At 41.2% G+C, this 26,336-nt stretch overlaps 3 protein-coding genes across 7 annotated transcripts; 2 read left to right on the plus strand and 1 right to left on the minus strand.

Moving 5' to 3' along the window:
- The first annotated feature begins 1 nt into the window (after position 1).
- tepsin (TEPSIN adaptor related protein complex 4 accessory protein) lies at positions 2-9,359 on the plus strand. The gene is made up of 13 exons (XM_008437811.2): positions 2-109; positions 387-459; positions 1,843-1,934; positions 2,007-2,100; positions 2,197-2,264; positions 2,741-2,822; positions 2,911-2,982; positions 3,083-3,271; positions 3,581-3,764; positions 5,900-6,013; positions 6,096-6,174; positions 6,856-6,990; positions 7,074-9,359. The coding sequence occupies exons 1-13, from the start codon at positions 71-73 to the stop codon at positions 7,689-7,691; spliced, it is 1,839 nt and encodes a 612-aa protein (XP_008436033.2). The 5' UTR covers positions 2-70; the 3' UTR covers positions 7,692-9,359.
- Positions 9,360-10,602: 1,243 nt separating this feature from the next.
- LOC103481962 (uncharacterized) lies at positions 10,603-13,588 on the minus strand. The gene is made up of 3 exons (XM_008437810.3): positions 12,997-13,588; positions 12,704-12,809; positions 10,603-11,487 (listed from the first exon to the last, which is right to left on the minus strand). The coding sequence occupies exons 1-3, from the start codon at positions 13,011-13,013 to the stop codon at positions 11,245-11,247; spliced, it is 366 nt and encodes a 121-aa protein (XP_008436032.1). The 5' UTR covers positions 13,014-13,588; the 3' UTR covers positions 10,603-11,244.
- A 198-nt stretch (positions 13,589-13,786) lies between these two features.
- Positions 13,787-25,361, plus strand: amz2 (archaelysin family metallopeptidase 2). Of its 5 annotated transcripts, none has more exons than XM_081600559.1 (8): positions 13,788-13,969; positions 15,798-16,086; positions 21,085-21,118; positions 21,221-21,258; positions 21,361-21,489; positions 21,583-21,746; positions 22,464-22,640; positions 24,769-25,361. In XM_081600559.1, exons 1-8 carry the CDS (start codon positions 13,967-13,969, stop codon positions 24,925-24,927), a joined length of 993 nt encoding a protein of 330 aa, XP_081456685.1. In that variant the 5' UTR covers positions 13,788-13,966; the 3' UTR covers positions 24,928-25,361. The 5 variants fall into 5 exon arrangements, with proteins under 5 accessions (XP_081456684.1, XP_081456685.1, XP_008436031.1 ...); XM_081600557.1 differs by adding an exon at positions 15,314-15,387 and having other exon boundaries at positions 13,793-13,969; positions 21,085-21,258; XM_081600558.1 differs by lacking the exon at positions 24,769-25,361 and adding an exon at positions 23,495-24,762 and having other exon boundaries at positions 13,787-13,969; positions 21,085-21,258.
- Positions 25,362-26,336: the final 975 nt, after the last annotated feature.

Below are 26,336 nucleotides of genomic sequence, written 5' to 3' on the forward strand. Positions count from 1 at the left end.
CTGTCAATGTTGAACCCACCTTCCCAGATTAGCCGGAAAATGAGTGACACGCAGCTAGGACTGCTAAATCATGGCAGCATTTATGGAACGTTTATCTTTCCTGCAGAAAGTAAGTGAATTTAACTTGTGTTGAATGATGACCGAGCAGCTAACACACTAGAGGAAGATGACAAGTAGGAGCTAATGCTAACTTGCTCTCCTTTAATGCTTTATCCTGCTTGTAGCTTCTTATTGCTAGCATTCAAGCTAAACACCTAAATAAACAAGTTTATCTTGACATATCTTATTTTGTTAGAGCTGAAAATTACTGTGTTATTATATATATTACTATTAACAACTTTTCTGGCTCCTGTGTGTTAATATCCTAATAATAATAATAATTTTAGATCCCCACCTTGATGAAGGCAACTGCAGATGATGAAACTCCTTGTCCTGGCTACCTTTTCCAGGAGATTGGAAGTATCCTTGTCTGGCTGTTGGGTTCCTGCAGGGTTTTTTCCCCCAAGATCTCAGTCTTCAGTGCTACACGGTTCCACTCAGCATAAAAGTATTCACACAATACAGCATAGTGACACCCCAAACTTATATGGATATTTTTTGGAGGGGATTTTATGTTAACGGCTAACATTAAGAAAAATATTACATTTCTGGTTTTTTTTTCTTTCTTTCTTTTTTTTTTTTTTTTTACAAATTAAAGTCAACTATTCTTTAATGTCTTTGCAGAAGAATAGTATAGGAAGATGCTGCCACCACCATGGTTTCACCGTTATACAGATTTACCACTGCAAAGTGTTTTTACATGGAGGCCAGAAAAGTCAGTTTTGGTCCCATTTGACCTTAATGCATTCTGTTTCCTACATGTTTTGTGGCAAACTGTTAACAGTTGCTTTCCTCCAACAATAAATCTCATTCTGCCACTCTTATTAACTTGATTGACAGATTCGCCCATCTGATGTGTTTGTCTCTGCAGCTCCTCCAGAGCTGGTGGCTTCTTTTCTGCATCTTTATTAATGTTTTAGTCAGTCAACAGTTGCTCATTCTCTTTCCACATTATGATGATAAATTGAGCAGTTTTCACTGACATGTTTGGGCCCATAATTTGCCTGCGGGCCACACATTGGTCACCCCTTGTCTACAGGATGCTGTCTTTTTGGGGGGGAGGGTTCAGTACAGTGTTTAATAAAATAGAAACTGATTTTGGTAGGACTGGATTATCACAATATAAGGGTTTCATATCAGTCAATATCCACAATTCTTGATTAGTATTTTGTTTTAAATATTTGACATACTGCCAAGACGGTAGCGTGACCTGTCATGTTTTATCCAGTTTTCTCTCCACGTCGTTGTTTTGTTGTTGTTGTTGTTGTTGTTGTTGTGTTTTTAAGCAGTTCTGAGGCATGGTGGCAAAACATGAAACTGCTGCTGCACAAGTTACTCAACAGGTTGTTGCTAGGTAACCAAAGAGTGAGTAAGTTAATGTGAGAGGTTGGGCAACTAAAGCCTTACCCCTGCCTACATCCCCCAGAATGCTGTGCAGTTCTGAATTGGAGTTCAGTGAAATTATTGAATATTCTATCAATATCTGTTGATATTGATCACGTGCCTATCACAATATATATTGTCATTGATTTATTGTCCAGCCCTAGATTTCATGCAATCTGTATAAAGGGAGATGAATACAAATGCCTGCCACACTTTCCAGATTTTTTTTTTTTTTTTTTTTTTTAGAAAAGCTCTGATGAAATGTTATGTTTGATGTTTTAGATTATTTTCAAGCTGTACTCATGTAGAGGATGCTGCTCTTTATCAAAACGAACCTTTAACCTTTAACCCCGCTGTTAGAAATCTGCCACGAGTCGTCCGGTTATGGCCAGTGTTTGCTGGAATATCTCCTGGAGAGGCTTCAAGTGGAGTCATGTCACGTCAAACTGAAGGTGAGAGCGACCGGCGCCAGCCGCGCCTCCCTGTCCTCTCGGTTCCTGATGCCTCTCCTCTCCCCCAACCAGGTGCTGAAGATCTTCATCCATCTGTGCGGACACGGTTCAAAGCACTTCCTCACGGAGCTCAGAAGGAACTCCACCTTCATCCAGCAGGCGTCGAGTGAGCCCCGCCCCTCGGATGTTTTCAGGAGCTTCAGGCTCCACGTACTTCCTGAACCGCAGCAGGTTGTTTATGCTCTGCAAACTTGCCTTTCAGCTTACAGCGGCGCTCCAGATCCCGTCCACGGCACGGCGCTGTACCAGAGAGTGAGGAGTGCAGCACAGGTGAGACGCAGGATATCATCTGACTTGGATATCTGACGCAGGATATCAGCAATTAGCAAGCAGCTGGTGGAACTGCTTCTCAGCTGATCTCATTATAGATCACTTCTCAGTGAGACGCTGGTAAAAACATGGTTAAAGGGTTAATAGAGAAGTCATGTTGTGACGAGAGTTTCAGGAAGAACTAGAGTTTTTAAAGAGACAGAGGCCCAATTTCAAGGCGTTAAATTACGAAGTCAAATTGGAAATGCATAATTTTTATAGCAACTGAAGGTAACAGCTACTTGATTGTGCTATAAAATGGCACAATGTGCCTGGAAAATACATAATACTGCTCATTTACATATGATGTATTCTTTTGTTTATGTATTTGCACTGCCTTCCAGAGCTGCCGTTTTTTTTTTATGTCGTTGTGCTTTCTTTCACAATAAAGGGATTCTGATTCCAGTGACTGTAAGTTTGAACTGTTGTCTTTACAGGAAGTGGCCCGTTTACTTTTTACAGATACAGTTTCCACCAAAGACAGCATTGCTCCTCACACCACAGGCCCAACATCTGTGGGTTAGTATATGTGCTATTTAAAAAAAAAGAGCTTTGTGATGTTTCACCTCGGAAACAAACACTTGTCAGTGTGTTTGTTTCTGTTTAGGAATGGGGTCAGCAGGCTCCCAAAGGTCGGGGTTGCAGGGATTTGGGTACAGTCCGGGGACGCAGGGGACAGGTGAGGGACTGCGGTTTGTTGTTCAGTCTCTGGAGCGTTCTCCATGCTGAAGCTGTGTGTGTGTGTGTGTGCGCGTGCGTGTGTGTGTGTGTGTGTGTAGGCAGCGACACCCTGCTGGATAAGATCCATAAGGCTGCTGAGGTGGTGGCCAGCGCCGTCCTTCCCCCCACCGAGCACCAGGGCATCCGCCTGCATGAGAACCACTACCGGGCCGTCGTGGCGCCATCCGCACCAATAGAGGTTGCCGTGGCAGCGTGCGCTTATAACCTGCCCACTCACAGATCGAAAGGCGAGACATTTGTGTTGTTAGTTAAATTATTACTCCTTCAGCCTCTCAGTGTTTTCGCCACGTTGCAGCCACAAAGTCAGTGTATTTGTTTCTGTTGTCGTGGTGAATAATTGCGATGTGGACAACGACGATGAAGATACAACATATTCATGTGTTAGAACGACCCAGTCAAAGTCCCAACCTGTGGAACAGTGCAGCAGTTTAGGCAGTAAACCAACTTTCTGCTTTTTCTAAGCCGATGCAGCCCTGGCGGCATGGTAACGTAAAGATAAATAAATCCCTTCTCTGTGTGTCCCCTCATCGCCACAGCCAGCCAGCGATGCCCGGGGCAGGTGGGGGGCGGATGGGAAGAGACGGACAGCAGCAACGGCTCCTCTCACAACTCCTCACAGGACATGGCCGCCAACAGCAGAGCTTCTGCTGGCAGCAAGTCAGCTGGCAGCAGGAGCCAATCAGGAGCCAGCAGAGAAAGTAACGGGGACCCCTTTGAACGGTCAGTAGCTGCTGTTAAAATCCGTTAGCTGGACATGTTGCTGTGGTTTTTAACTGAGTTTTACATACTTAGTGAATATGTGTCTCCGCCTCAGAACTCATCTAACTATATTTGGTCCCATTTTATTCCATCAGCGTCTGTGTTGAAATCCAGACCTAGTGGAGGTAAAACTAGGAAAAAGCACGCACATCTGTTTTCATTGTTTAACTACGTTTAGGAGTTTTTTGGGGGTAAACTATGAAAAGCTGGGCTTTTTTTTTTTTTTTTTTTTTTTTAAGCGTAAACTTGCTCAGGACAAGCCTGAACCTCCTCTGTCAGTTGACACTTACTATATACTCTCTGATCCACTTGTTTCACTTCCAATACTGAAGTTATTGGAAGTGTTATTGGTTTAGTATCGGCCGATACCAATCTGGTACAGAAAAACCCGAGATCGACTTAAAACGTTTCTTTTTTGAAATAGAGATAAATGTCCTTGATTACTAATTCATTTGCTAACTGCACCAATACAGCACACTGAAATACAGCAATAACTTTACAATCTAACAAACATGTAAAAACAACTTTAATTTATTCTATCGGTGCAATAAGAAATAGAACAACCAATGTAAAATAAATAATAAAGAAACTGAAGCTGATAAAATTGGTGGGTAGGCTACCTTTATCAAACATTCAAAAAATAAACTGAAACAAACCTTTCAAATGGTTCAGAAAGTGCACTTAGGAATTCTAAATATAATATAAAATAAATATAATATAAAATAACGCCCTCATCTATGGTCATGAGCTTTGGGTCATGACCGAAAGAACGAGATCACGGATACAAGCAACCGAAATGGGTTTCCTCCGCAGGGTGGCTGGGCTCTCCCTTAGAGATAGGGTGAGGAGCTCGGTCATCCGGGAGGGACTCAGAGTAGAGCCGCTGCTCCTCCACATCAAGAGGAGCCAGTTGAGGTGGCTCGGGCATCTGGTCAGGATGCCTCCTGGACGCCTCCCTGGCGAGGTGTTTCGGGCACATCCTACCAGGAGGAGGCCTCGGGGAAGACCCAGGACACGCTGGAGGGACTATATTCTCTCGGCTGGCCTAGGAACGCCCTGGGATTCCCCCGGAGGAGCTGGAAGAAGTGGCTGGGGAGAGGGAAGTCTGGGCCTCCCTTCTGAAGCTGCTGGCCCCGCGACCCGACCCCGGATAAGAGGAAGAAAATGGATGGATGGATAAAATAATGCATGACGTCATTGAGTTTTTACACTGTTACTTTTGTTGTCTGTGCATTGTGCGCATTCAAGTCTAAGTCCTCCATTTGAAAGTGAAACTTAAAAAAACTTACTTTTTAATCATATCGTTTATTATTTATTGTGAACATTTTTGATTTAACATTGTCACCATAAATTTCAATTAATGTAAAAAAAAAAAGTTCCCTGTTTTTTTTTTTTCCACCAGAGCATCAATAAATATAAGTAAATTTGAAAATATGATTAAATGATGTTTCATCTAATCATTTTAGTGACATAAATCATGCTCAAGTAAGCGGCGCCCCAAAGACGCTTATATCACATGTGAATGTTTTTCCACATGATGCTCTGAATGTTGCTCCATGCAGTCACCTGAAACATTTTTGTATCACTGTTGTCATTATAGCACTAAGTACTTCAAAGTATAATGATAAAATGCTCAGTCCCTGTCAGTCACCCCTATTTGAAACCTAATAACTCAAACACTTTTATTTCTCTGGATATTTTGTGAATAATTACTCATTTCTTTCTTTCAGTAACGTAAGTCTTCTTTTTATTCCAGTGGCTGTGAGGGTTTTTTCCCCACTGAAGCTCTCTGTGTCCAGCTAGTCTTTAACTGGCTTCCCCACTTCAAAATGTTGTGAATTTTAATGAGTCATGTTTTATAGACAGATCTACCAGGGGAACCGCGTCACGCTCGCCTCTTCAGCTTCTTGTGTGGTTCTTCTTGGAACTGCCACAGAATAGCCTCTGCTCGGTTGCCTGGGTGATCTAGCTTTTGCTCAGATAAATCCACCTTCATGAGACCAAAAATGCTTGGACTACAGCTGAACCAAACCAACAAGATGTTAAAATTGCATTGTAGTGGATTGCTCTGTAAAAGCCTTGCTCTCCACATGTAGGACCGAAGCGCTGCAGCTGGGGGACTGTGGTCAGGAGATGGCTCTGATCAGCAGACTGACTGAAGGATCCAAAGTTTTCCTGACCAGAGAGGAGAGTCAACACTTCCTGAAAGAGTCTGTGCTTCTCTTCTTCTTCAAACTGCTCTCTCTCTTTCTCTTTGTCATCTATGCTAATGTCTCTTTCCCTCCTTCTCAGGTGTTCTACTCTTAATTGTGAAGTTGTGGTGGAGTTGCTCTCAAGCAAGCTTCAAGATCTATCATACACAGTTAAGATGGTAAAAAAAACACCTCACAGAGAGGCAGGGGTGCACTGATCAATCGGCCCCGACTTCCTTCATTTTGGGAGATCGGCGACGGGTCGATTCTTTAGAAACTGATCTAATCTACTGATCAAATCCAGGGTTTCTTCTACATGTAACTGATGGTGGCGTAAAATAAAAGCCGCCTTGAAGTTAAATATTATGAAGCATTTAGAGTTACTTTATTTTTCAAAAACCAACCCAGACTAGACCCTGTAGGCTCTTGACTGTCTGGCTGCAAAGTTTGCTGCCGTGCACTGCGTTGCTCTCAGGAGTGAAGAAAATCTAGAGGCAACTGTCTGAAGCAGAGGGAGAGAAAAGGTGAAATAAATGTACCTAACGAAGGTTGACTCCATTTTTAGTTCAAGCTTGTGAAAACGTTAACATATGTTGCACTTGAACGGCAGTGACGTAGTTAAGTGACCTAATTTGTAGTGTTTCAGACACATTTTGAAGGCTCCCTGATCATGACATTTAATCAGGGTGGTGACACCCCACTGATGCCAACTTGATTGTCTGAAAAGTCACTCATTCCGATTCCAAAATCGGAATGAGCAGGTCAGGCTATTTAAAGATCGGTGCACTCCTTCTGACAAGCCTTCAGTCCGCTGTGAGGAGTTGTTCTTCCTGTAAACCTGTGGTTCTCTAATCCCGCAGCGGGCTCTGTGTGCTATCGCCTGCCTCATGACCTCCGACCTTCTTGCTCTGGAGCAAACATTCAGAGCGACTCAGCTCAGACTCTGCCAGCTCAGTGAGGGCCCTCCAGGACCGGTGGCCAACAAGGCTACCAAGGTAAGAGAGGAAGACGGGGAAGGGAGGGGCTGAGAGGTCAAAAGGGTTTGAGATTAGGTGGAATGCTTATCGTCTCTCTCCAGATCCTGCGACAGTTTGAGGCTCTGATGGGCGGACCACAACAAGCCACCAGACAAAACGCGGCGCAAAGCAGCCATCAGGCAACGTCTAATCAGTGTCACCCCGCTGCACACTTGGAGAGCTCAGAAGCAACAAACTCAGCCGACACCTTTTCTGGACCTAATGAGTCTGAGCTCTCGTCCAGCATCATCCAACCGCAAAATCTCCTGTCTTCGTCTTCCAGTCTGGATGAGACTTGGAGATGCTCGACGTTGGAGCAACTGGACGATCTGACCAGCAATAAGGTCGAGTCAGTCAGGACTGCTGGAGACCCAGAACTTATTGACAAAGAAAGTCCCTCTCTTACCTCTAAACCCGAGAGTGCGCCGGCCAATCAGAGCAGCCTGAGTCTGTTTAGTGGGATGGAGCTGGTGACCAGGGGGTACGGACGAGGCATCCCGCACGCAGAGTCCAACAAGACAGACGAGAGTTCGAGCGTGACTCAAACTGGACTTAACGCTGAATGTTCACAGAACTCCTCCATGGTTTGGATTGAAAACAGAGAGGAGGAACCTTCAGGCTGCAGGCCTGTCTCATCGGCTCCAGAACCAGTATCCGTTTTCTCCTTTCTCAACTCTTGACTACCTGCTACACTTCTGTTCTACGCCGATGTCAAATATATAGCCTTTCAGAAAGGGTTATTGTAACTTATTTTTTATTTAACAACTTATAACTTTACCCCATGTACAACTAGTCAGGCATAACATTATGACCACCAACATGGATTTTTAGGGGTGCATTGATTGCACCTTTTTGGCTAATCACCAATCTTTAAATAGCTTGACCTACCGAGTCCGATTTTGGCCGATACTGATTTTGCTTGAAGTGATACCTGGTAGTACCTGGTAAACTTTATGCTCACAAACACCTACAGATGCCTTATCGATCGGACTATTTGCTTGTAGGAATAGCATGAACTGAGCTCTGTCTGTTTTTGTCAGGTTTATCCCATTTTAGTCAGCAACCATGTTGAGTAAAAAGCATCAAGATGGTGCTGGAACACCAGTATCCATATGTGGAAGTGTCTTCTGTTCTAGCAGGCCTGAAAAGCCTCTATTTGTGTCAACACTTTTTAAAATGTCTTATTCTTTTTGACAACTGTGGAAAACTCTTATCGTAATTTGTTTCTCATCGTCAACGATTCAAAGGTTTTTTGGCTCAAAATCCCTGTGAGGCTGTCAGTCAAGTCCTCAAGGGCCAGCATCCTTCAACTTTTAAATGTATCCCCTGTCCAACAAACCTGAATCAATGGCTAAACTACATCCTCTGTATGGAGTCGAGTTCTTCAGCGTGACCTAAAAATGTGACTACAGGTGTTTTGAAGCAGAGTCTAAAAGCTCTTGAGGACCAGAGTTTGAAACGTGTGCTTTAAAGGATCTTGGTGCCAGACACCAAAGCACTCCCTCACTGGTCTAGTTAGACCAGTCATTTGAGTCCATGGCTTAACTGGTTGTGGCTGATGAACACACTACTTGACAAGGGTCATATTATTATGCCTGAACATTGTCCCTGTTAGATTAACTTTTTTTTTGTCTGTTTGCTGCTTTCAACAACAAACTCAGCCAAGAGTCTGACTTAGAAAACTGCAGAGAAACATGTCTGTCCTGACGGGGGGCTGAGGGTCTGCAAACTTTGATGCCTTAGGTTTATTTTCTATGAAGTATTATAACATCTTGAGGTTTTGTGAAATAACAGGATATAAACATGCCTTACAATGTTGAAAGGCAGTAAGCACAGAATCAGAGATTCAGAGAACAAAGATTGTTTTACAGCTCATGGTTGCTTTATCTCAGGATTCTTTTTTTTTTTTTTTTGAAGTAACGACCAACACCTCTGGTGCATGTTGTGAACCTTTAAGGGAACCCCCTATTTGTGATTTGCACTACAGATGCTTTTCTTTTAACCTCAAACCTTGGAATGAAATTAGTCTTCCATATGTTTTGTTACTAAGCTGTTATGTGGGTGTGAAATTTTCTTTACCTGAGGAAAATGTCTGGGAAATTGTAGTTGAAAGGTTGTAATGTGCATGATTTAAAATTGAATGGATTATTTTTCATATTTGAGGTTTTGAATCTGTGATGGGACAAGTGTTTGAAGCATCTGCAGTCTCTTCAAATGTCACGTTACATTTACAGACTACAGTAAAGTGCAGTACAACCTTATGTAAAAATAAACTGCTTCAGTGAATACAAGCCATGTTGCTGAACAATAAAACATGCTGTACTTTTTTTTTTTTACAGCATAACCGATTCAGTACTTATTTATTGCTGCTCAAGTCGAACTCTTAACTTAAATATTTAAGAGGAACGCATAAAAAATTAGCCATGATGCATGAAATAAAGTTCTTTCAGGCTGCTTTAAATAATTATGTGCCCTCTTGTGTCAAATACCAAAACATCACATCAGATTTGAAGTGAGGTTTAGATTTGAAGTGAGGTTTTGGCTCAACACTTAGCTTAGCATGGCATGTTGTAGTTACTACATTCAAGATTTAAAAATGTATGCTTTTAAAACCTAAAGTTCTCTGACGTTTGGATTGTGTAGACTGGTGTTCTTACATGTTATGGGTATGTGCAGCCATGTGAATGTGAGCAGATAAAAAAAGACAGAAGAAAGGCACAGAATCATTTTATCCATAAGATTTAAGAATAATTCAAGATGAACAAAGTGTTTATTGAGTCATTCCTGGGAACATCCTCCTCCTCCTACCACTTCCTGTCGTCGTCTTCTTCATGGTTTGCACAAGCGGCAACATCCGGCACATGTAAAAAGAATGTGACTCGTGATGAGAAAAAAATTGCTTCCATTGCAGTCTTGTGAAATAAACCAATTTAGAACAACAGTTGAAGTTGGATGGAAATATTTCAGTTTCTTTTCTAGGTGATTATTAACCATCTGGAAAATAAATCCTCCAATCCTTTCTTCAGATTTAAAACGTCTGAATAAAGAATTAAGCAAAGGTGAATAAAAACTCAACACAATAAAAAGATTGTTCCACTTCACAGCGTGGGAAGGCTTCTTTCAATCACAGCTTCGTTTTAGTGACATCTATTGGCGACACAGGAGAAAGAAAAGCAAAGTTTTGGGTGAAGAAGTAAACCTCATGTGGCCTTTGTAATATCTTTATGTTGTGGGTAAACTATTTTGTGTTTCTTAAAGATGTGCTAGAAAAGCCTGTGCTGTGATAAAGCAGCACACTAGTGCTGTTATTATACAAATGATATGGAGACTAAAACATTTTACTGATGTATGTATCCTTGACGTTAGCATAAAACAATGTGTATTTTCTTTTAGTCTCTGTATTAAAATGTAATATTTAACCAATTTTCAATGTTATTTTACCAACAAAATTTTTTGTTTTAAATAAACACTTTTAGCATGACTATGCATGTCGATAATATGCCGTTATTAAATTATGCCATGAAAATGTCACCAGCCATTCATTTTTGAAGATGACCAGCTTCCTATTTAGAAACATGCAGCCAACTAGAGTAAAGTGCGTACTGTACCTTTATTTCAGTTCACAAGCACCTTGGATTATCGTCACACTTGTTATTAGCACCAATGAAGAATGTCCATGCACCAACACACGCATGTAAAAAGAATGATACTTCTTGATAAAGTGCACAGGGTGCGTACACACACTCACACACACATCAACACAGCACGAGAGAAAAAAAACAAAAAAACAAACACAGTGGGTAGGCCATGGAAAGGCGGATGTGTACGACGCCGTGATCAGGGCCATTTCTGAGTTCCAAAAGTTTAAAGTTTTCAATTTTGAAACTGAAAACTTCCAAGTTTCTGATTACCCTCAAAATTTCTGAGATTTTTCTAGCAAATTTTCGACTTTCCAAAATCAGAAATTTACTTGTTTTATTCTAGAAGGAAAGAAAAATTTAGATTAATCTAAAAATGTCAGATTTTTTTTCTTCTAACTACGATACTAATACGCCGTCGTAGATGTGCTTATGGTCTCAACCAATGATAAGACGAGCCGAGCGGCTCCCGTAACCTCCCACTCACACACACCCGCACACACACCCCAGCCTCCACCCCTGACACCCTGCGCCAGGATGCTGTGACGGCGTCAAAGGTTTCAGCACTAAATAAGACGACAGAAGAGGTCAAAGGTCACGTCGAGCCCAGCCACCCTCTGGTCTGCAGGCTGCTGAAGTGCGCCTCCCGCAGGATTCTGTTGATGTGGTCGTAGGAGGCGCTCTGCCCGTGGCCATGGAGACGGCGCTGCCAGGAGCCAGCCGAGTCTTCGCGCTCCGGTCTGCAGCAGTTCTTCTGGTGGCGCGTGCTCGGCCCGGCGCTGGCCTCAGCTGCCCTTTCTGGACTGCTGGTTCCGTTGCTGCTGTCGCTGCTGGAGGACTGCAGATGCATACAGAGAGGAGGGAGAGCAGGAGGAGATGCGGGGCTTTAAATAAAATATTCTCAGCTCTATCAGAGAGTGGTGCAGTTCCTGAGAGAAGCAGAACTATGTGTGTATCACACACGCTAAATGTCCACCGTTTCCACTGCCAAGAACATTTATTACATTTACAGTGATAAAGTATTCACACACCATCTTAAAACCATGATTAAATGCATTTCATTGGGATTTTATGTGAACATAAAAAATTATGAATATTTGTGAAATGGAAGGAAGACGATAAATGGTTTCCAATGTTTTTAGTCCAAAAAATCTGATAACTTAGCAAACATTGGTCTTCAGTTGGGCTGTCCTGACGAAATGTTTTCACTTCCGATACGATACAGATGTTGCAATTTTAAGCAATGGTCAATAACCATACAAAATCAGCACGAATCATACATACTTTAACTACTTATTCTGTAGTCGGGAATGTTTGAAAAGACTTGATAAAGTGATATTGTCCAAAACAGAGAACAGTCGCCAACAACAGGTAAAATGGGGTTCTTCTAAATTGTACTTTCGGATCTACAAACTAATTATCACTCAAAGTGTTGCTGCCATTTTATTTTTCCTTCTCAACAAACCAAGTATGAACTATTTAAAGGAAATGAATAAAAGTAGATAGGAATGGATTCATAAATCCAAAACCTCAGATTTTTGAATGTTTTCCATAAAAGGCAATTTGCTCATCATTCTGGGCTCAGCTGAATAAAAATGAACAAATACTTTGTTCATGCTGAGCAAAAACTGGATCGAGGTCATGCTTCTCTTGAAAACACTTGTATTTAACCAAGTTTTAATCATTTTATAGAAGCAGATTTGATGGCATCAAGGTGGATTTTAGAGTAAAGTCAGTGAGTAGAAGTTACCATGAAACCAGAAAACTTAGAGAAGATGGTAAATCTGTATTGAGTCTAACATTTTTGTAAGACGATTTGAATTTAAGTGTGGAAGTTTTGTCCTAATTTATTTAATTTATTCTTGAACGGCCCGGGCCCCACTTTGAACACTCTTGGTTTAAAACATTGACTGACGCTGGCTGAATACAAATTCAGACTTCTTTATCTGTGAAAATCAGGCATCCTTCGCGAAATATGGAAAAACTCAAACGGTAATAATACTTTCTGCAATGCGCTGCAGAATGAGAGGGAACCTTTGAAGCGCAGAGCTAACCTCCGAGTCCAGGTCCGACACCAGCAGGCAGGGACCCCCTCCTGACCTCTTGGCCTGAGGGTTCAGCTGCTGGTCTTCAGCGCTGTCACCGCTACGGTGTCGCTTCCTGTGCAGAAACCGGACAAGAGTGTGTGACAGGAGGAACTGCAGGGAAGGGGGAGGCAGTAAGAAGAACCAAAAATAGAGCCACATACTCATATGTTCCACATCTGAACACACCGTCTTTAATAAGACCCAGAGGAAACTATGACATCTCAATAAAATGCAGTAAATGACGACACTCATTCCGTTACCTGTTACCAGTCAGCATTTCAGCAGCCTGACACGGATGATATTTGGCACCGGCTTGAGAAGTCTCCCTCAGAGGCTTTGACAGCGGCTTAGTTTTACGAGCATTTCTCGGTGGGACTCAGTGGCACATCCCCACTAATCTCATCGGGGAGCCTCGGGGAGTGGAGCCGGTTCTGTACAGTTAACACACCAGCCCCCGCACTGGGTAGTCCGGCTCTCTTCGGTTCTCCGACGTGTTCTCTGAGCGAACCCACAGAACCTACTGGTGCGTGTTCTCGTTCACGCAGCGTAATCTCGGGGAACTCAAGGCATGACGGCGAGAAGGGAGCGAACCGACCCGCAGCTAACTACTTTAGCCAAACACTTCTTCCGCTTTCGTATTCAGACCGTTTATGGCGTCGAGCTGCTATATGAGCCTCGCGGTGGTTCAAAGAAACACAACAGTAGATAAATTAGGAAGATATTAAACTTCTAATTCCCAGGCACCAGGAAGTCGTTCAGTAGTAGTACCGCTTCAGAAAGCGGCTTCTCTGAGACGATGAAGTTGGCATCATATTCAGAACTTGACTAAAGGACTATTCCGCTTTAACGACCATTAGCCGATCTAGTTCAAACTCTTTTAGAATGGTTTTAAAAAAAAGAAAATATAGTATTTTATACTTATTACATATTATATAGTATGTGATTTACGAAATACCTTTTTTTTCCAATTTGGGAAAACAAAAACATTGAAATGTCTAGTTTTTGAGTTTTTACAAAAAATAAATAAAGGTTTGTACAGAGTCTGTACGCAGTTCAAAACAATCCAGTTCACGTATGGCGATTCTTTGTATTTCAGTATTAAATGAGGCGGAATAGCCCTTTAGTGAAGTTTCGGTCTTGACACTACAAGATTGATGCGGACTTCAGCCTGATTGAGACTCCGCCTCTGTGTTTATATTGCGTCATCGGGTACAGCTGGACGTTAACGTCATGGTGAGCTTCTGCTAGCTCCTGTTTACAGTTACATTTTCTACTTGCATAGAAACTACTATTTCAGAAAGGAAAGGTGGTGGCGGTAATGCATACCAAACATTTTACCCACCCGCCAATTATAATCAAGAAGAAGAAAGGAAATGTTTCATTCTGTTGTTAAATTAGGCACTACCCAGGCAACCGATGGAATTTCACACAATTAGCAAAGGCTAGCATGCTAAACACAAGGATAGTGTTTAGTAGCTTCAGTTCACATAAAAAACCCATTCTTGGTATATTTACCTTTACAGTGAAATTAGTCGCAGCGCACGTACATAACTGTTTAAGCATACGCATTACTGTGTAAATGTTGTGTACAGGTGTAAAGAAACGTGAACTGCATAAACCTACACTGAGAAAGTATATGAATTTTTACCAAAGGTAAATGAATTTCTACCACACCTTTCCATAAAAACAGTACAAAGTATTTGGACCAGTAGTAGCGAAGTAGTTGAGTCACGTGTAGTTTGATGTACAGCCATTAACTGAGTCAGAAACGGCTGTATAACTGAACAAACTCTTATCTGTCAATTTTCATGCACAAATCAGACATAATATTATGATCTGTCATATTATGAAGAGAGAGGGGAAGGAAGTTCAAAGCTTCTCCGACTTCAGCGTCTTTCTGCCCAGCTTTCTAACCTTACAGCCAGACAAAAGGAGCAGCATAAGCAAATGCGGTGGATTAGCAGTGCTTGCTGGCGTCATCTAGGCAGATGACGCCAGCAAGCGTCATCTGCCTAGATGGAGGTGGAGAAAGTACTCAAAAAATGTACTTAAGTAAAAGTACAAACACACAGACAAAAATATACTCAAGTAAAAGTAAAACTACCACATTAACATTTGTACTTAAGTAAAAGTAAAAAAGTACTGGCTTTTAAAAATACTTAAGTATTAAAAGTAAAAGTACTTGCTGAATGGATTACCCAATTCAATAAAGATGTAAAAACCGTATTTATGTCAAGTAATTTGCGAAATAAAACCCACCGTTTTATGAATTACTTTGCTAAGAAACGTGATAATGTTACAAATATCTTTAAAATTTTCTCTTCGGTCATATTTCAGTCCGTTTTCTCGTCAATATGCGAGAGCTTAGAGCGTCGCGCGCCCCCTCCGCCTGTGCTGGTAAATTGGGGTTTCCACGAGCTCTCTGTATGCTAAGCTAGCAGTTATGAAATGAAATTTAGTTGCTAATAAGGTGCATAAATATAAGATTAAGATTATAATAGCTGTTTTTAAAATTTCTGTTTGATTTTGTTCCATATAGTGTGTTTGGTAGTCTCAGTATTTATTTTTCTCTACTAGCGTGGGAAGATTTCTATGTTTTGAGCTGTAGCTGCTGTGTCCACTGATTGGTGCCTTTTGCTGCCGTTTTAAAGGTTTGTTTTTTATGTAATTCACCACAGAATAATATCTGGTACCGTACTGCATTGATACTATATTTTTTTTGGTGAAATTAGTGTATATTATCAGTCTGAAACTGAGCTGAGCCAAATTATATGAATTTTATTCTCTTGTGCATATTGATTTGGATTTTCATCCAATTTTAATTTTATTATTTATTTTTATATGTATGAATATACAGTTGAGATGTGCTGCATGGGAAGATTTCTATGTTGTAACATTAGTGTAACATTACTGAATATGTAGAGAAATTCATAAAGAGAGGAGACATGGGGGTCACTGCTACACCACACTAGGCTTAGCTGCAGTAAAAGTTTTGTTTTTATTATTCTGATATAACTTCATTCTGTCTCGCTTCCCTGATCCCCGGACCCCCATCCCACAGATGAACGTGGTCCAGCATTCTGAGGAGAAACTCCGCTCAGCTTTGGTGTCTAAATTACCTGCTGTGGCTAAATTATACAGCGACTACACAGAAGGAGAAAGGCGTCTTCTGGAGGAAGGACTGCACCCTGGGAAGCGAGGATCTCTCTTCCAGCCCATCACTCTTCACTCTGACTCGGACTGGATCGTTGCTCATCCTGAGGAACCTCAAGACTTTGAGGCTTTCTATAGAGACCCTCACCGCAAGACGCCTGACGCAGGCCACAGCACTATTTACATACAAACTATAGGTGAGCGAGCTTGTGCTAAATGTGACTTGAACTTTTTTAATTTCTTGTAAAATGCGTTTTTTTTTAGAAGGTTGAAGATTGTCAAAAAATTCAAGGGGTATTACAAATTTGATGTACAGGTCTTTGCGCTTCCAAAGACCATAAAATTGCTCAAATTGAAATTACAGAAATAAATGTGCTTAATAAAAGGAGGAATTTTTTAGAAAAAAACTCATGTTTGATAAAAAGTTTTTCTGCTGAGGCCATATCAACATTAGTGTATTTCACAGATCTGCAATGGAAGCACATTTTTCACATCACCGTGTGATGAACAGCAGGATGTTACTACTGTCGGAAAAAAATGAAGATGACAGGAAGTGGTAGAAGGTCGAAGGCGTGGCGCGTTTTTTAATGACATCATGAGTGTTGACTCAATAATCACAGTGCTGACGTTAGCATCCACACTTTAATGGTCGCCATTAACAGTTAACATGCGCTCCTCACACAACAGAATGAATAAACTACAGCTCTAGCCCCGCCTCCCGCTACCTTACATCTCACACATGCGCAGTATGCTACTTACGACTTAACAATCTCCCCTCTTTCTTTAAAGAACACATAACAGGCTAAAATAACATTCGGTGGTAGCATTTTAACTTTACTTATTTTAGCTCCATTTACTTGAACTTAACTTATGTAAGGAACAGTAGTGTTTTTGTTTGTTTGTTTTAATTATTAAATTGCCATTTCCCTTCACTTAGGGCTCTCAGCAGTCCAAGGGCAGACGCCCCCACTTTTGTAAAGCAGTTAGCAAGTTGGTCTTTGGTAAGTGTCCATATGATTTCCTGAATTGTCCCAGAACCCATAAGTTCTTTGATGCTGCTGATCTCAAGCCGAAATCTCTTTTCAGTTACACATTTTGTAGATTTGACAGCATCAAGGAGGGAATGGTTGTCTGTTACACAGGTAATACACAGGTAATAGGCAGGTAATGGGTAGGATGTTGCACGTGCCATCACCAACCATGAGCTCTGAATAGAGTGTAGTAAAAAAGACAGCATTATCAATCCCATCTGCAAGTGCTAAAGTCTCTCCGGCTAACGTGCTTCGTACCACTCTCCTAATCCGTCGGGATTGCCAGCATATGGGTGAAAATTTTCCATCTTCTCCCATCAGCATGACTAGATGTCCTCCTTGTGTCCCTCCTTCTGAGAGGTTTCCCATTGAGGAATTGCTGAACACCACTAGCTTGTGGTATTTGATGTCTCATAAGCATTGGAATCTGAGGGTAACTTCCTCAGATTTAAGTTTTCTGATCAGTTTGTTTGCACAGTGTAATGTTTGAATTGTAGCATGTTTTGTGTTTGACGCCAAGATGGATATGTCACACATGATGTCAGGTCTGCTTTGTCTTGCTACCCTCAGAATCTGTCCAATCTTGGATTTTAACATGTCCATTTCTGTGTCTGTTAATGGAGCCTCCCGCTGTGGTGCTCTGATGGGATCCATAGGAATGGGCTGTAGGTTTTTAATGTATGCACGCTGTTGTATTCGGATTTCATTCTGCAGAGAATGAACCTCCATTCCAATGTAGTTGAAGCTGTTATGTTCTTGTCGTCCAACTTGAAAAGCAGTTTTCAGTTGGGGGATAATAGCTGAAGAAAACGTGTCTGAACCACCCCATACAAAGTCATCTACATGGCATGCAAGAACTCCTGTCACGTTACAGAAATCATCTTGCCAGTAGAAGACAGCTGGATCAACGTTTGACACAGTTCCTCCCAGCTTCTGCATGGTTTCTTTCACCTTGTTGTACCAGAACAAGGAAGCATCTGTCAAGCCATAGACACATTTATTTAACTTCCATACGATTCCTTCACTCTCTGCCTCTTGAGGTGGACGAAGATACATATTCCGTGTTAAATCTTTACCTTGCAAAAAAGCTGCTTTGATGTCCATAGAGTTCAGCTTCCATTTATTTTGGCATACAACAGCTATGCCCATCTTTAGTGATTCAGAGGAACAAGTGGGTGAATCCTTAGGAAGTTCTTGAATGTTAATTTCTTCAAAGTCTCTTGCAACCAGTCTAGCTTTGGGTACTATGTCTACTTGTGTTTTCTTGAGTGTGCACACCCACCTCGTTGATATGCATTTCTGACCTTCATCTTTTTTCTCCACAAATACCTTGTTTCTTTTCCAGTTCTCAAGTTCAGCTTGTTTATATCCACGTTCACTACTAATATTTCATCTCTGTTGTCAGTATTGGTCTTGACATTTTCAACCACTTCGAGGTTGCTTACTTGTCCCATATCAGTGGACCCTGTGGATCCAGCAATTTCCTCTGGCTCAGTATATTCCAAGTTGTACCAGTTTTTGAGTTTCCCACTGGCTTTTCCTGCCCGGCTTGTTATTTTTCCAGCATATTTTTGACCTGTTTCTTTGTCTGTGTATTTAATTCCTTGTCCAGCTTTTAGTTTTATTCCTTCACTTACAGTTGTGTGTGTCATTGGGAGACCATCCTCTTCAGGTTGTACTGGATCACAGGAGGATTCACTGTTTTCTGTAACATCAGGTGATTCATTGCTTGTTGGTGCCATCTCCTCCTCATGTTCTCTTTCAAAATCATGGTCTTCATCAAGTACCGCCGCTGGTGTCTTTGAAAGGTGGTCATCTGTTTTAAATGGATTTTCGTTTTCACTTTCTTCTAGTTTCTCTTGCATCTCATTAATTTTTCTCAGCTTAGACTGGTGTACTCTGACATACGTTCCATCATGCCTGACGAATATTACTACACCATCTTGGCCAATAACCACACCTGGCCTTTTCCACTCCTGACAGTCTGTACGTTTATAATAGACTTTGTCTCCTGTTTCATATTTGTCATCTGTGGGTCGCAGCTGTTTTCGGAGGGCTCTTCGGATCCTCTCAGAACATTCAGCCTCAGCAAAGGCTTTTCTCATGCCATGCAGTGTTGCAGTGTGATGACCCATCCATGTATTGACATCAGTTTCCAATGCTGGAGGTCCATCAATTAGAACTGAAGGCAGGTTTGGGTTTTGACCAAAAACAAGTTGATAGGGACTGTAGCCATGTACATTGTGCATGCTGTTTTTGCCATCAAAGCCCAGTCCAGGGCCATTTTCCAGTCACATTTGTTGTCTCTCTTTACCTTGAGTAGCATTTCAGTGAGAATCTGATTGTGTCTTTCCACACAGTCCATACAGTTGCTCCATGGACTGTATCCAGCAGTTTTAACCTCAATGTTAAAATGTTCAGCCATGTCTCTCATTTCTTCATTGTTAAATTCACCCCCATTGTCAGTGAATAATCTGCGTGGTGGGCCATGAACGCTTATCCAGCAGTGAATAAAGTGTTTCACTATCTCTTTGGGTCTTTTTGTGGTGATAATGCTCCCTGCACTGAATCTTGTAAAATGGTCGATAGCATGTAGATACCACAATCCTGGCTCAAGCTCATGTAGGTCCACAGCTACAGTTTCATTATACGTTGAAGCCATGGGTAAACCCACTGCAGGTTTAGGTTTTGCTCTACTGTACCGGATGCATATTTCACAGTTTTTTACAATTTCCTTCAGGATTGTAATGCTTTCATCATCAGTGTTGCCTGAGAAAGACAAGAGCTTTTGTAGTCTGTCAACTGAGGCATGTCCAAATTGTTTATGTAGCTTTAGCAGTACTGTTTTTTTTCTCTTTTGTTGTTATGTTTTCTGTCACAATGAGAATTTCATCTTCATCACTTTGTGTCTCACTTTGTTTAAACTGGCTTTCATTATCGATCCTTTCCTTTCTTAAGTTTACACAGTAATGTCCAGAAGATGTCAGTTCAAGTTTTACAGGTTGGTCAAACATCATTGCTTTGTATTGAGCAATGTCCAAAACAGCACTTGCTCTCTTCAGTGATGTTTTGCTCAAAAGTATCGGTATATCTGCTGGAACTACTTCTGTCTCAATTTTGCATTTAGTTTCTCCTATTGTTGCAGGAATAATCACCTTTCTTGTGGATTGCACCAGTTTTCCGTCCCCAAAACGGAAAGGTCTGGCACTCTTTTCATCTTTAATCTTTATCACAATTCTCTTTGATGCAGCCCACTTACATAATCTGCAAGCCATTTTTCACCACACACAGTTCTTGTACAGGCAGTGTCAATCACAGCAGATCCCAAAGCTTCTACCATGAAGATCTGTGTGTCAGATGGGGATTCGTTTGAAAACAGTGTAATATTACATTCTTCAACATCATCTTTTGATCCCTCAACATTTGTTAGCTTCACATGTTCTCCTTTATTGGGGCAGTCTTTTGCCCAGTGATAAGTGCTCTAATATATTGCACATTTAGTTCTTCTCCGTATTTGTCGAGTGGATTAGTCCCTGCAGCTGTTCTTGGGCTTTGCTCTGAGTTTGAACGCCGTTCACGCTTGCCTGTGTATTTGGTGAAAACGGCTGAGTCGCCCTCTTGTGGAGGATAGACATTATCGCCAAAGATTCTTTAATGTTGACTCAATAATAATCACAGTGCTGACGTTAGCATCCACACTTTAATGGTCGCCATTAACAGTTAACATGCGCTCCTCACACAACAGAATGAAAAAACTACAGCTCTAGTCCCGCCTCCTGCTACCTTACATCTCACACATGCGCAGTATACTACTTACGACTTAACAATGAGGACAAACGTATTTACTTGATTTAAACTGTATTTCTTACTTAATAGAAACATTGCAATTGTGAATTTTTTTTCCCGACGAGCAGAGTATCAGCAAAGTTTTGAGCACATTTCCAATGTAAAAATGTGTAACAATAGTTGTGTTTCCAAATCCACTAATGTTGAAAAAACACAATTTTGCCACTGTGGTGTTTTCTACAAGTAAGTGGCCAAGAAACCACCTCATTGTAGTCCCAACTTTTTTTTTTTTATCAAAAAACGAGTTTTTTTTTATAGGTGTGTTTCAATTAAGCAAAAAATATTTTTTGAAATGTCAAACTGTGTGTCTGTTTGCAGGCTCTTTTGGAGACGTGGGACTCCAGACAGACCGGTACGTTGAATGGCTCAGAGATTACTGCCAGGCCTTTTTCTGTGGGCTTTCTGTTAAGTTGCTTCCAGCTGTTGGTGTGTCTGAAACAGGATGCTCCTTTAGGGTGAACAGCAGCTCACACAACCTGCAGATTCTCACAGGTAACTCAGACATATTTCTTTATCCAAGCTTTGCTTCACGATGTCAGTTGCCTATACTTCCCCTTCAAACACGACTTGTTTGTTGTTTCCTTTGAAACAAAGGTGACTTGTTACAGTTTCTGGGGAAAAGAAAACCAAAAGATGCTTTCTGCATAGTTGGAATCACGATGATTGACCTCTACCCAAAAGACTCCTGGAACTTTGTGTTTGGTCAGGCTTCTCTCAGTGAGGGTGAGCTTTTTGTTGTCATTAAGGAAAATGTACAGCGACCACTAGATGGTGCTCAAATGTATAGAGTGTGACTTTAATTTCCACCCCCATCAAGGATGGGTGTGTTCAGCTTTGCCAGATATGACGACCACTTTTACTCCAGAAATTATGCTGGGAGGCTGAAGAAGAAGCTTCAGCCGAGGCAGGGAGATTACTCTGTGTTCCAGGGATACTACACTCCACCCATCACCAGCACTCTACTGCTTCGATCCTGCAAGGTTGTTACAGGGCATATGGAATCATTTTTACACATTTTCAGTTGCACTCATATTTTTGGCTTGTTTTTCATGCTTGAAATCAATTAAAAAGTTAGCACAGAACAGCTGAGAACACAGCTGGAAGTTGCATTACGCGATTGTGTGATGACATCATATTGAGGAAGCTGAACTCGGCTCCTGATTGGCCCATTAAGGAGGCAGGAGGAGAAATGTCTGACAGCTTGGAGACCTATCAAACTATGACCCCCAGCCAGGGATTTAAAGGATCAGTCAAAAACAGTTATTTGAAACACAAAATCTCGGAAATGTCCAAAAGTTGAAAATTCTTAACCTTTGAAGCTCATAAATTTCCAAGTTTCTTTCTATCAAATTTCTGAGATTAATTAAAAAATGTCTGGGTTTGTTTTGTCAAAAATGTGCTACTCCTGTTTTTCCTTTCATCTACAATGACCCTAATGTCTTTCAGTGGGTTTTTTTATTTCTGAAAAGTAGTACTCTAAAACTACTCTATTTTGAAAATAATTGCAAAAACTGAAGTGACAATTATATTTTATGACTTCAACATTTTAAGGTTTAAAATATGTTTAGAGAGAACTCTCCCAGGTTTATTATGCGTTGAGTCTTTATGTGTTCAGTGCGTCAAGTGCAGGTCATTTTATCTCACTACTGCTGTTTGTGAATTTGCTGTGATACGGTATATGTAACATGCTGTTGCAGACCATTACCCATGAGACTGGACACATGTTTGGAATAAAGCACTGCCAGTGGATGAACTGTGTCATGCAGGGATCAAACCACTTGGAGGAGTCTGATCGTAGACCACTGGACTTCTGTCCCATCTGCCTTCACAAGCTTCAGGTTGCAGTTGGATTTAAAATTGCTGACAGATACAAGGTAAAGCTACACTCTGCTTAATGTACGCTCAACTGTTCAATGTACAGGAGACATTTTCATGCTGTAATGATGATGAGAAACTCTGATTACGTCAGCCTGTTTTCTGGTAGCGTCCGGGTCGGTGTTCTGCTCCCTGACACGCCTGAGTTCACATGGCAGACTGAATTTTAACCTCACTGTGCTGAGCTGGTACATCCTAAAAAACCTCTTTCTCAGCATTTGCTTGAATTTTGAACCCTAACGGAATGCTGTATATTTCCACTCCACAAGAAGGATTTTATGTAACAATTTATAACATTGTCTTTCTTTTCTTTTTTTTTTAATCTCTAAACATTTTAAGGATCTTGTTCTAAAATTGTTCTCTTCTCCTTCATAAATTCTTCATCAACCAAAACAGGATTAAAAAACAATGTTGGATTTGAACATTTATTTCAAATTCAAGCTCTATTTTGAACTCCTATCTATTTCCCAGATTTCCCTGCCCTGCTTTAAAGCTGCAGATTGTAACTTTTATAAAAAATATTATTTTGCACATATTTGCGTTACCATGTTGTGACAATGTAGCATGAGGCAGATAATGTCTCCTCCACCTCCTTCCTGAGCTGCTGAGAAATGCAGCGCTCCAGGTCAGAAACAACCAATCAGAATCCAGAGGCGGGTCTTAGTGCTGTCAATCAACTTCACAGATCAATGTGCTAATGGCAGAGAAGCAACTCAGCATTCCAGGAAAACCGTTTATCCAGTGGCTATGTTAACTAGCCTTAGCATTCAGGACGCGCTCTGCTGACGGAGAGAATCTGCATCACACCTACCTACAGCGTTGTTTTCTTCTCCCTGACCTGAATCTTTGGTAGATGACACTTTTTCACCCAACTCTGACCACCTCACCTGACGTTTCAGCAACAAGGCACTTCAGAGTGCTTTACATCATGAAAACATGAAACCATCATAAATGCATCATGCAGACAATAATCGTGAAAACCAGTAACAGACATTGCATTTTGTCAAGTGCCATCGTTAAAATCATCAAAACACATTAAATATGTGGGTTTATGTTCCATTTCAGAACTCTAAACAGGTGGATGTGTAGTCTTGATTTAAAGGATCTCAGTGTTTCAGCTGTTTTGCAGTTTTCTGGGAGTTTGTTCTATATAAAACCAGTTAGTCTGCTGATTAGAGACTCTCCCAGAACTATAAGTATCTTGTAAACCTTTTAGAAACATTTTCCTCTGCTGGTATCAAGTCCCACGTTTTGTTACTTTTATTTATTTATTTTTAATTAACAATACTGAAAACCATTTCTCCTGTACATCTGTGTTTGTTAAATAAATGGATCACAAAAAAAAAAACATAAAAAAAAACCCCCTAACACAACTTTGCCAACATTGCTGCTCACAATGTTTGTACTTCCAAGAAGATTCCATAAATATGACTGGCTAGGTGCATAAATGATTTATTTAGTCATTGATAAATGGATGGTTACTGTGTTCTTCATATTTTGGGAGCGTTTATTCATCATCACACTACCATATTTTCCGCACGATAAGGCGCACCTTCAATGAATGGCCTATTTTAAAACTTTTTTCATATATATGGCGCACCGCATTATAAGGCGCATAGAATAGACGCTACAATAGAGGCTGGAGTTACATTATGCATCAACTAGACGGAGCTGCACCAAACGGAATGTCAACAAAACAGTCCGACTCCAGTCGGCGAGGAGAGCCTTCCGCGACTGGGCTGGGGCGTGGCCGGACGATGGTCACCCTTCTCCGTTCGCGCACAGCATGTTCGTGGAGAACATGGTCCTAAATGACCTGCAGACGACCTGATTCTAGACGGTCGGTAGGTAGATAGGTCAGTCAAACTTTATTAATAGATTACAAACCAGCGTTCTGACAACTATCCCAGCATGCGCCGCGCGCTTCTTCTTTTTCTACGGGCGAAAAAGAAGTCGGCGGCTGCTTACCGTAGTTGCTAGACCTGTTGTGGCTCAATATTGGTCCATATATAAGGCGCACCGTTGGCTTTTGAGGAAATTGAAGATTTTTAGGTGCGCCCTGTAGTGCGGAAAATAAGGTATTTTTACTTTGATTCTTGTAAGTTATTTTATCTGTGTGTTCAACAGGCTTTACTGCAGTGGATGGAAGATGATGAGAGTCAGCTGTCAGAAGCAGAGGGGGCAGCTGCTCACCACTCTGCTATCCATTTTCACAAACCAACCGAAGCCTTCAATAAATCCCGGCTGTGGCTCCGCAGCTGTTTGAACAAACTGGAAATAAGTTAGCAGAAGTGACTGCCAGCTTTCAGACAGCTGATGAAGAGTTTTGTTTAAGCCTCTTGAGGTTGTACCTGGGGTCTTGCAATTGGAAGCTTGCAACTTCCTCATGTTCTGGGCATGACACTTAACCCCAAGTTGCCTACAGCTTGGTGTATGAATGAATGAAAACATGTGAAATACTCAAATGACATCTTTTAGGTCAATTGTTTCTCCTTCATTTGGCTCAAACACAAAGAAAAAACCAAGTCACAAGTGCAGCTGGTTATCACGAGCAAACATGCAGGAGGATCATTATGATATTTTTATTGATTTATTGTGTAAACTGAGGACTTCGACAAATGTGTCCCACTGATAGGACAAGTTAGAAATCAGAAGAAATGTGGATGGACTGTCATACTTAGAAAGACAAACAGGAGAAATAAACCCTGTGAATTAAGGAACTCAATGTCACATTTAAATTTTAGTCTGAAATGCAAACTACAATCTGATGTGTTTATGCTCACTTTAGCATTAGCAGGTCATTTTGAATGGATGGATGTGTTCACATTATGCAGGCTCTTCAGTGTCTGATGTGATCAATACACGAGCCATCGGTTCATGACACAAAAATACACCTGGAACGCTTAATTAAGAAGTTCAAATCACGTCATTGCTTTATTGTGATTGAATGCATCTTTGGTACAAAATGACAAATGATTAATATACAGAAAAAATAGATTAAAAAAAGAAGAAATTACTTTTTGTTACATTCTCCTGAGGTTTTAGATTTTTTTTTTCAATTAAGTGCAATAAAATCTGCAGGGCTGCACAGCGGTGCAGTTGGTAGAGCTGTTGCCTTGCAGCAAGAAGGTTCTGGGTTCGATTCCCAGCCCTGGGTTTTTCTGCATGGAGTTTGCATGTTCTCCCTGTGCGTGCTTTGTTCTCTCTGGGTACTCCGGTTTCCTCCCACAGTCCAAAAACATGACTGTTAGGTTAATTGGTCTCTCTAAATTGTCTGTCTCTGTGTTGCTAGGGCAACACAGAGACACGTCCAGAACGTTAGCTGGAGATGGGCACCAGCAACCCTCCCAACCCCCCTAGGGACAAGGGTGTATAGAAAACGGATGGATGGACAGAAAATCTGTGCAGTATATTTTGTTAGCAGCTCTCTTTAGTTTCTAGTATTTTCCATAAGTTGTTAGACTGATCAACAGCTGATGTAAAATGATTCAGTGTTATTCCCTGATTGATATCAGACAGACAAACTAGCTTCACACTGCAACACTGATGGCTTATTGAGGACAAGCCTTTGTGTGATATCTCATGTCACTGTTCATTCACTCTACACTCTTCACTAACACAGAAAAAAGTACAAAAAAAAGCATTCATTTTTATATTTGGCATGTGAACTTGTAAAAGAAAAAACTGGTTGTTTG

The sequence above is a fragment of the Poecilia reticulata genome, chromosome 19, assembly GCF_904066995.2.
Source record: "Poecilia reticulata chromosome 19, P_reticulata-male-v2, whole genome shotgun sequence".
Lineage (NCBI taxonomy): Eukaryota > Metazoa > Chordata > Actinopteri > Cyprinodontiformes > Poeciliidae > Poecilia > Poecilia reticulata.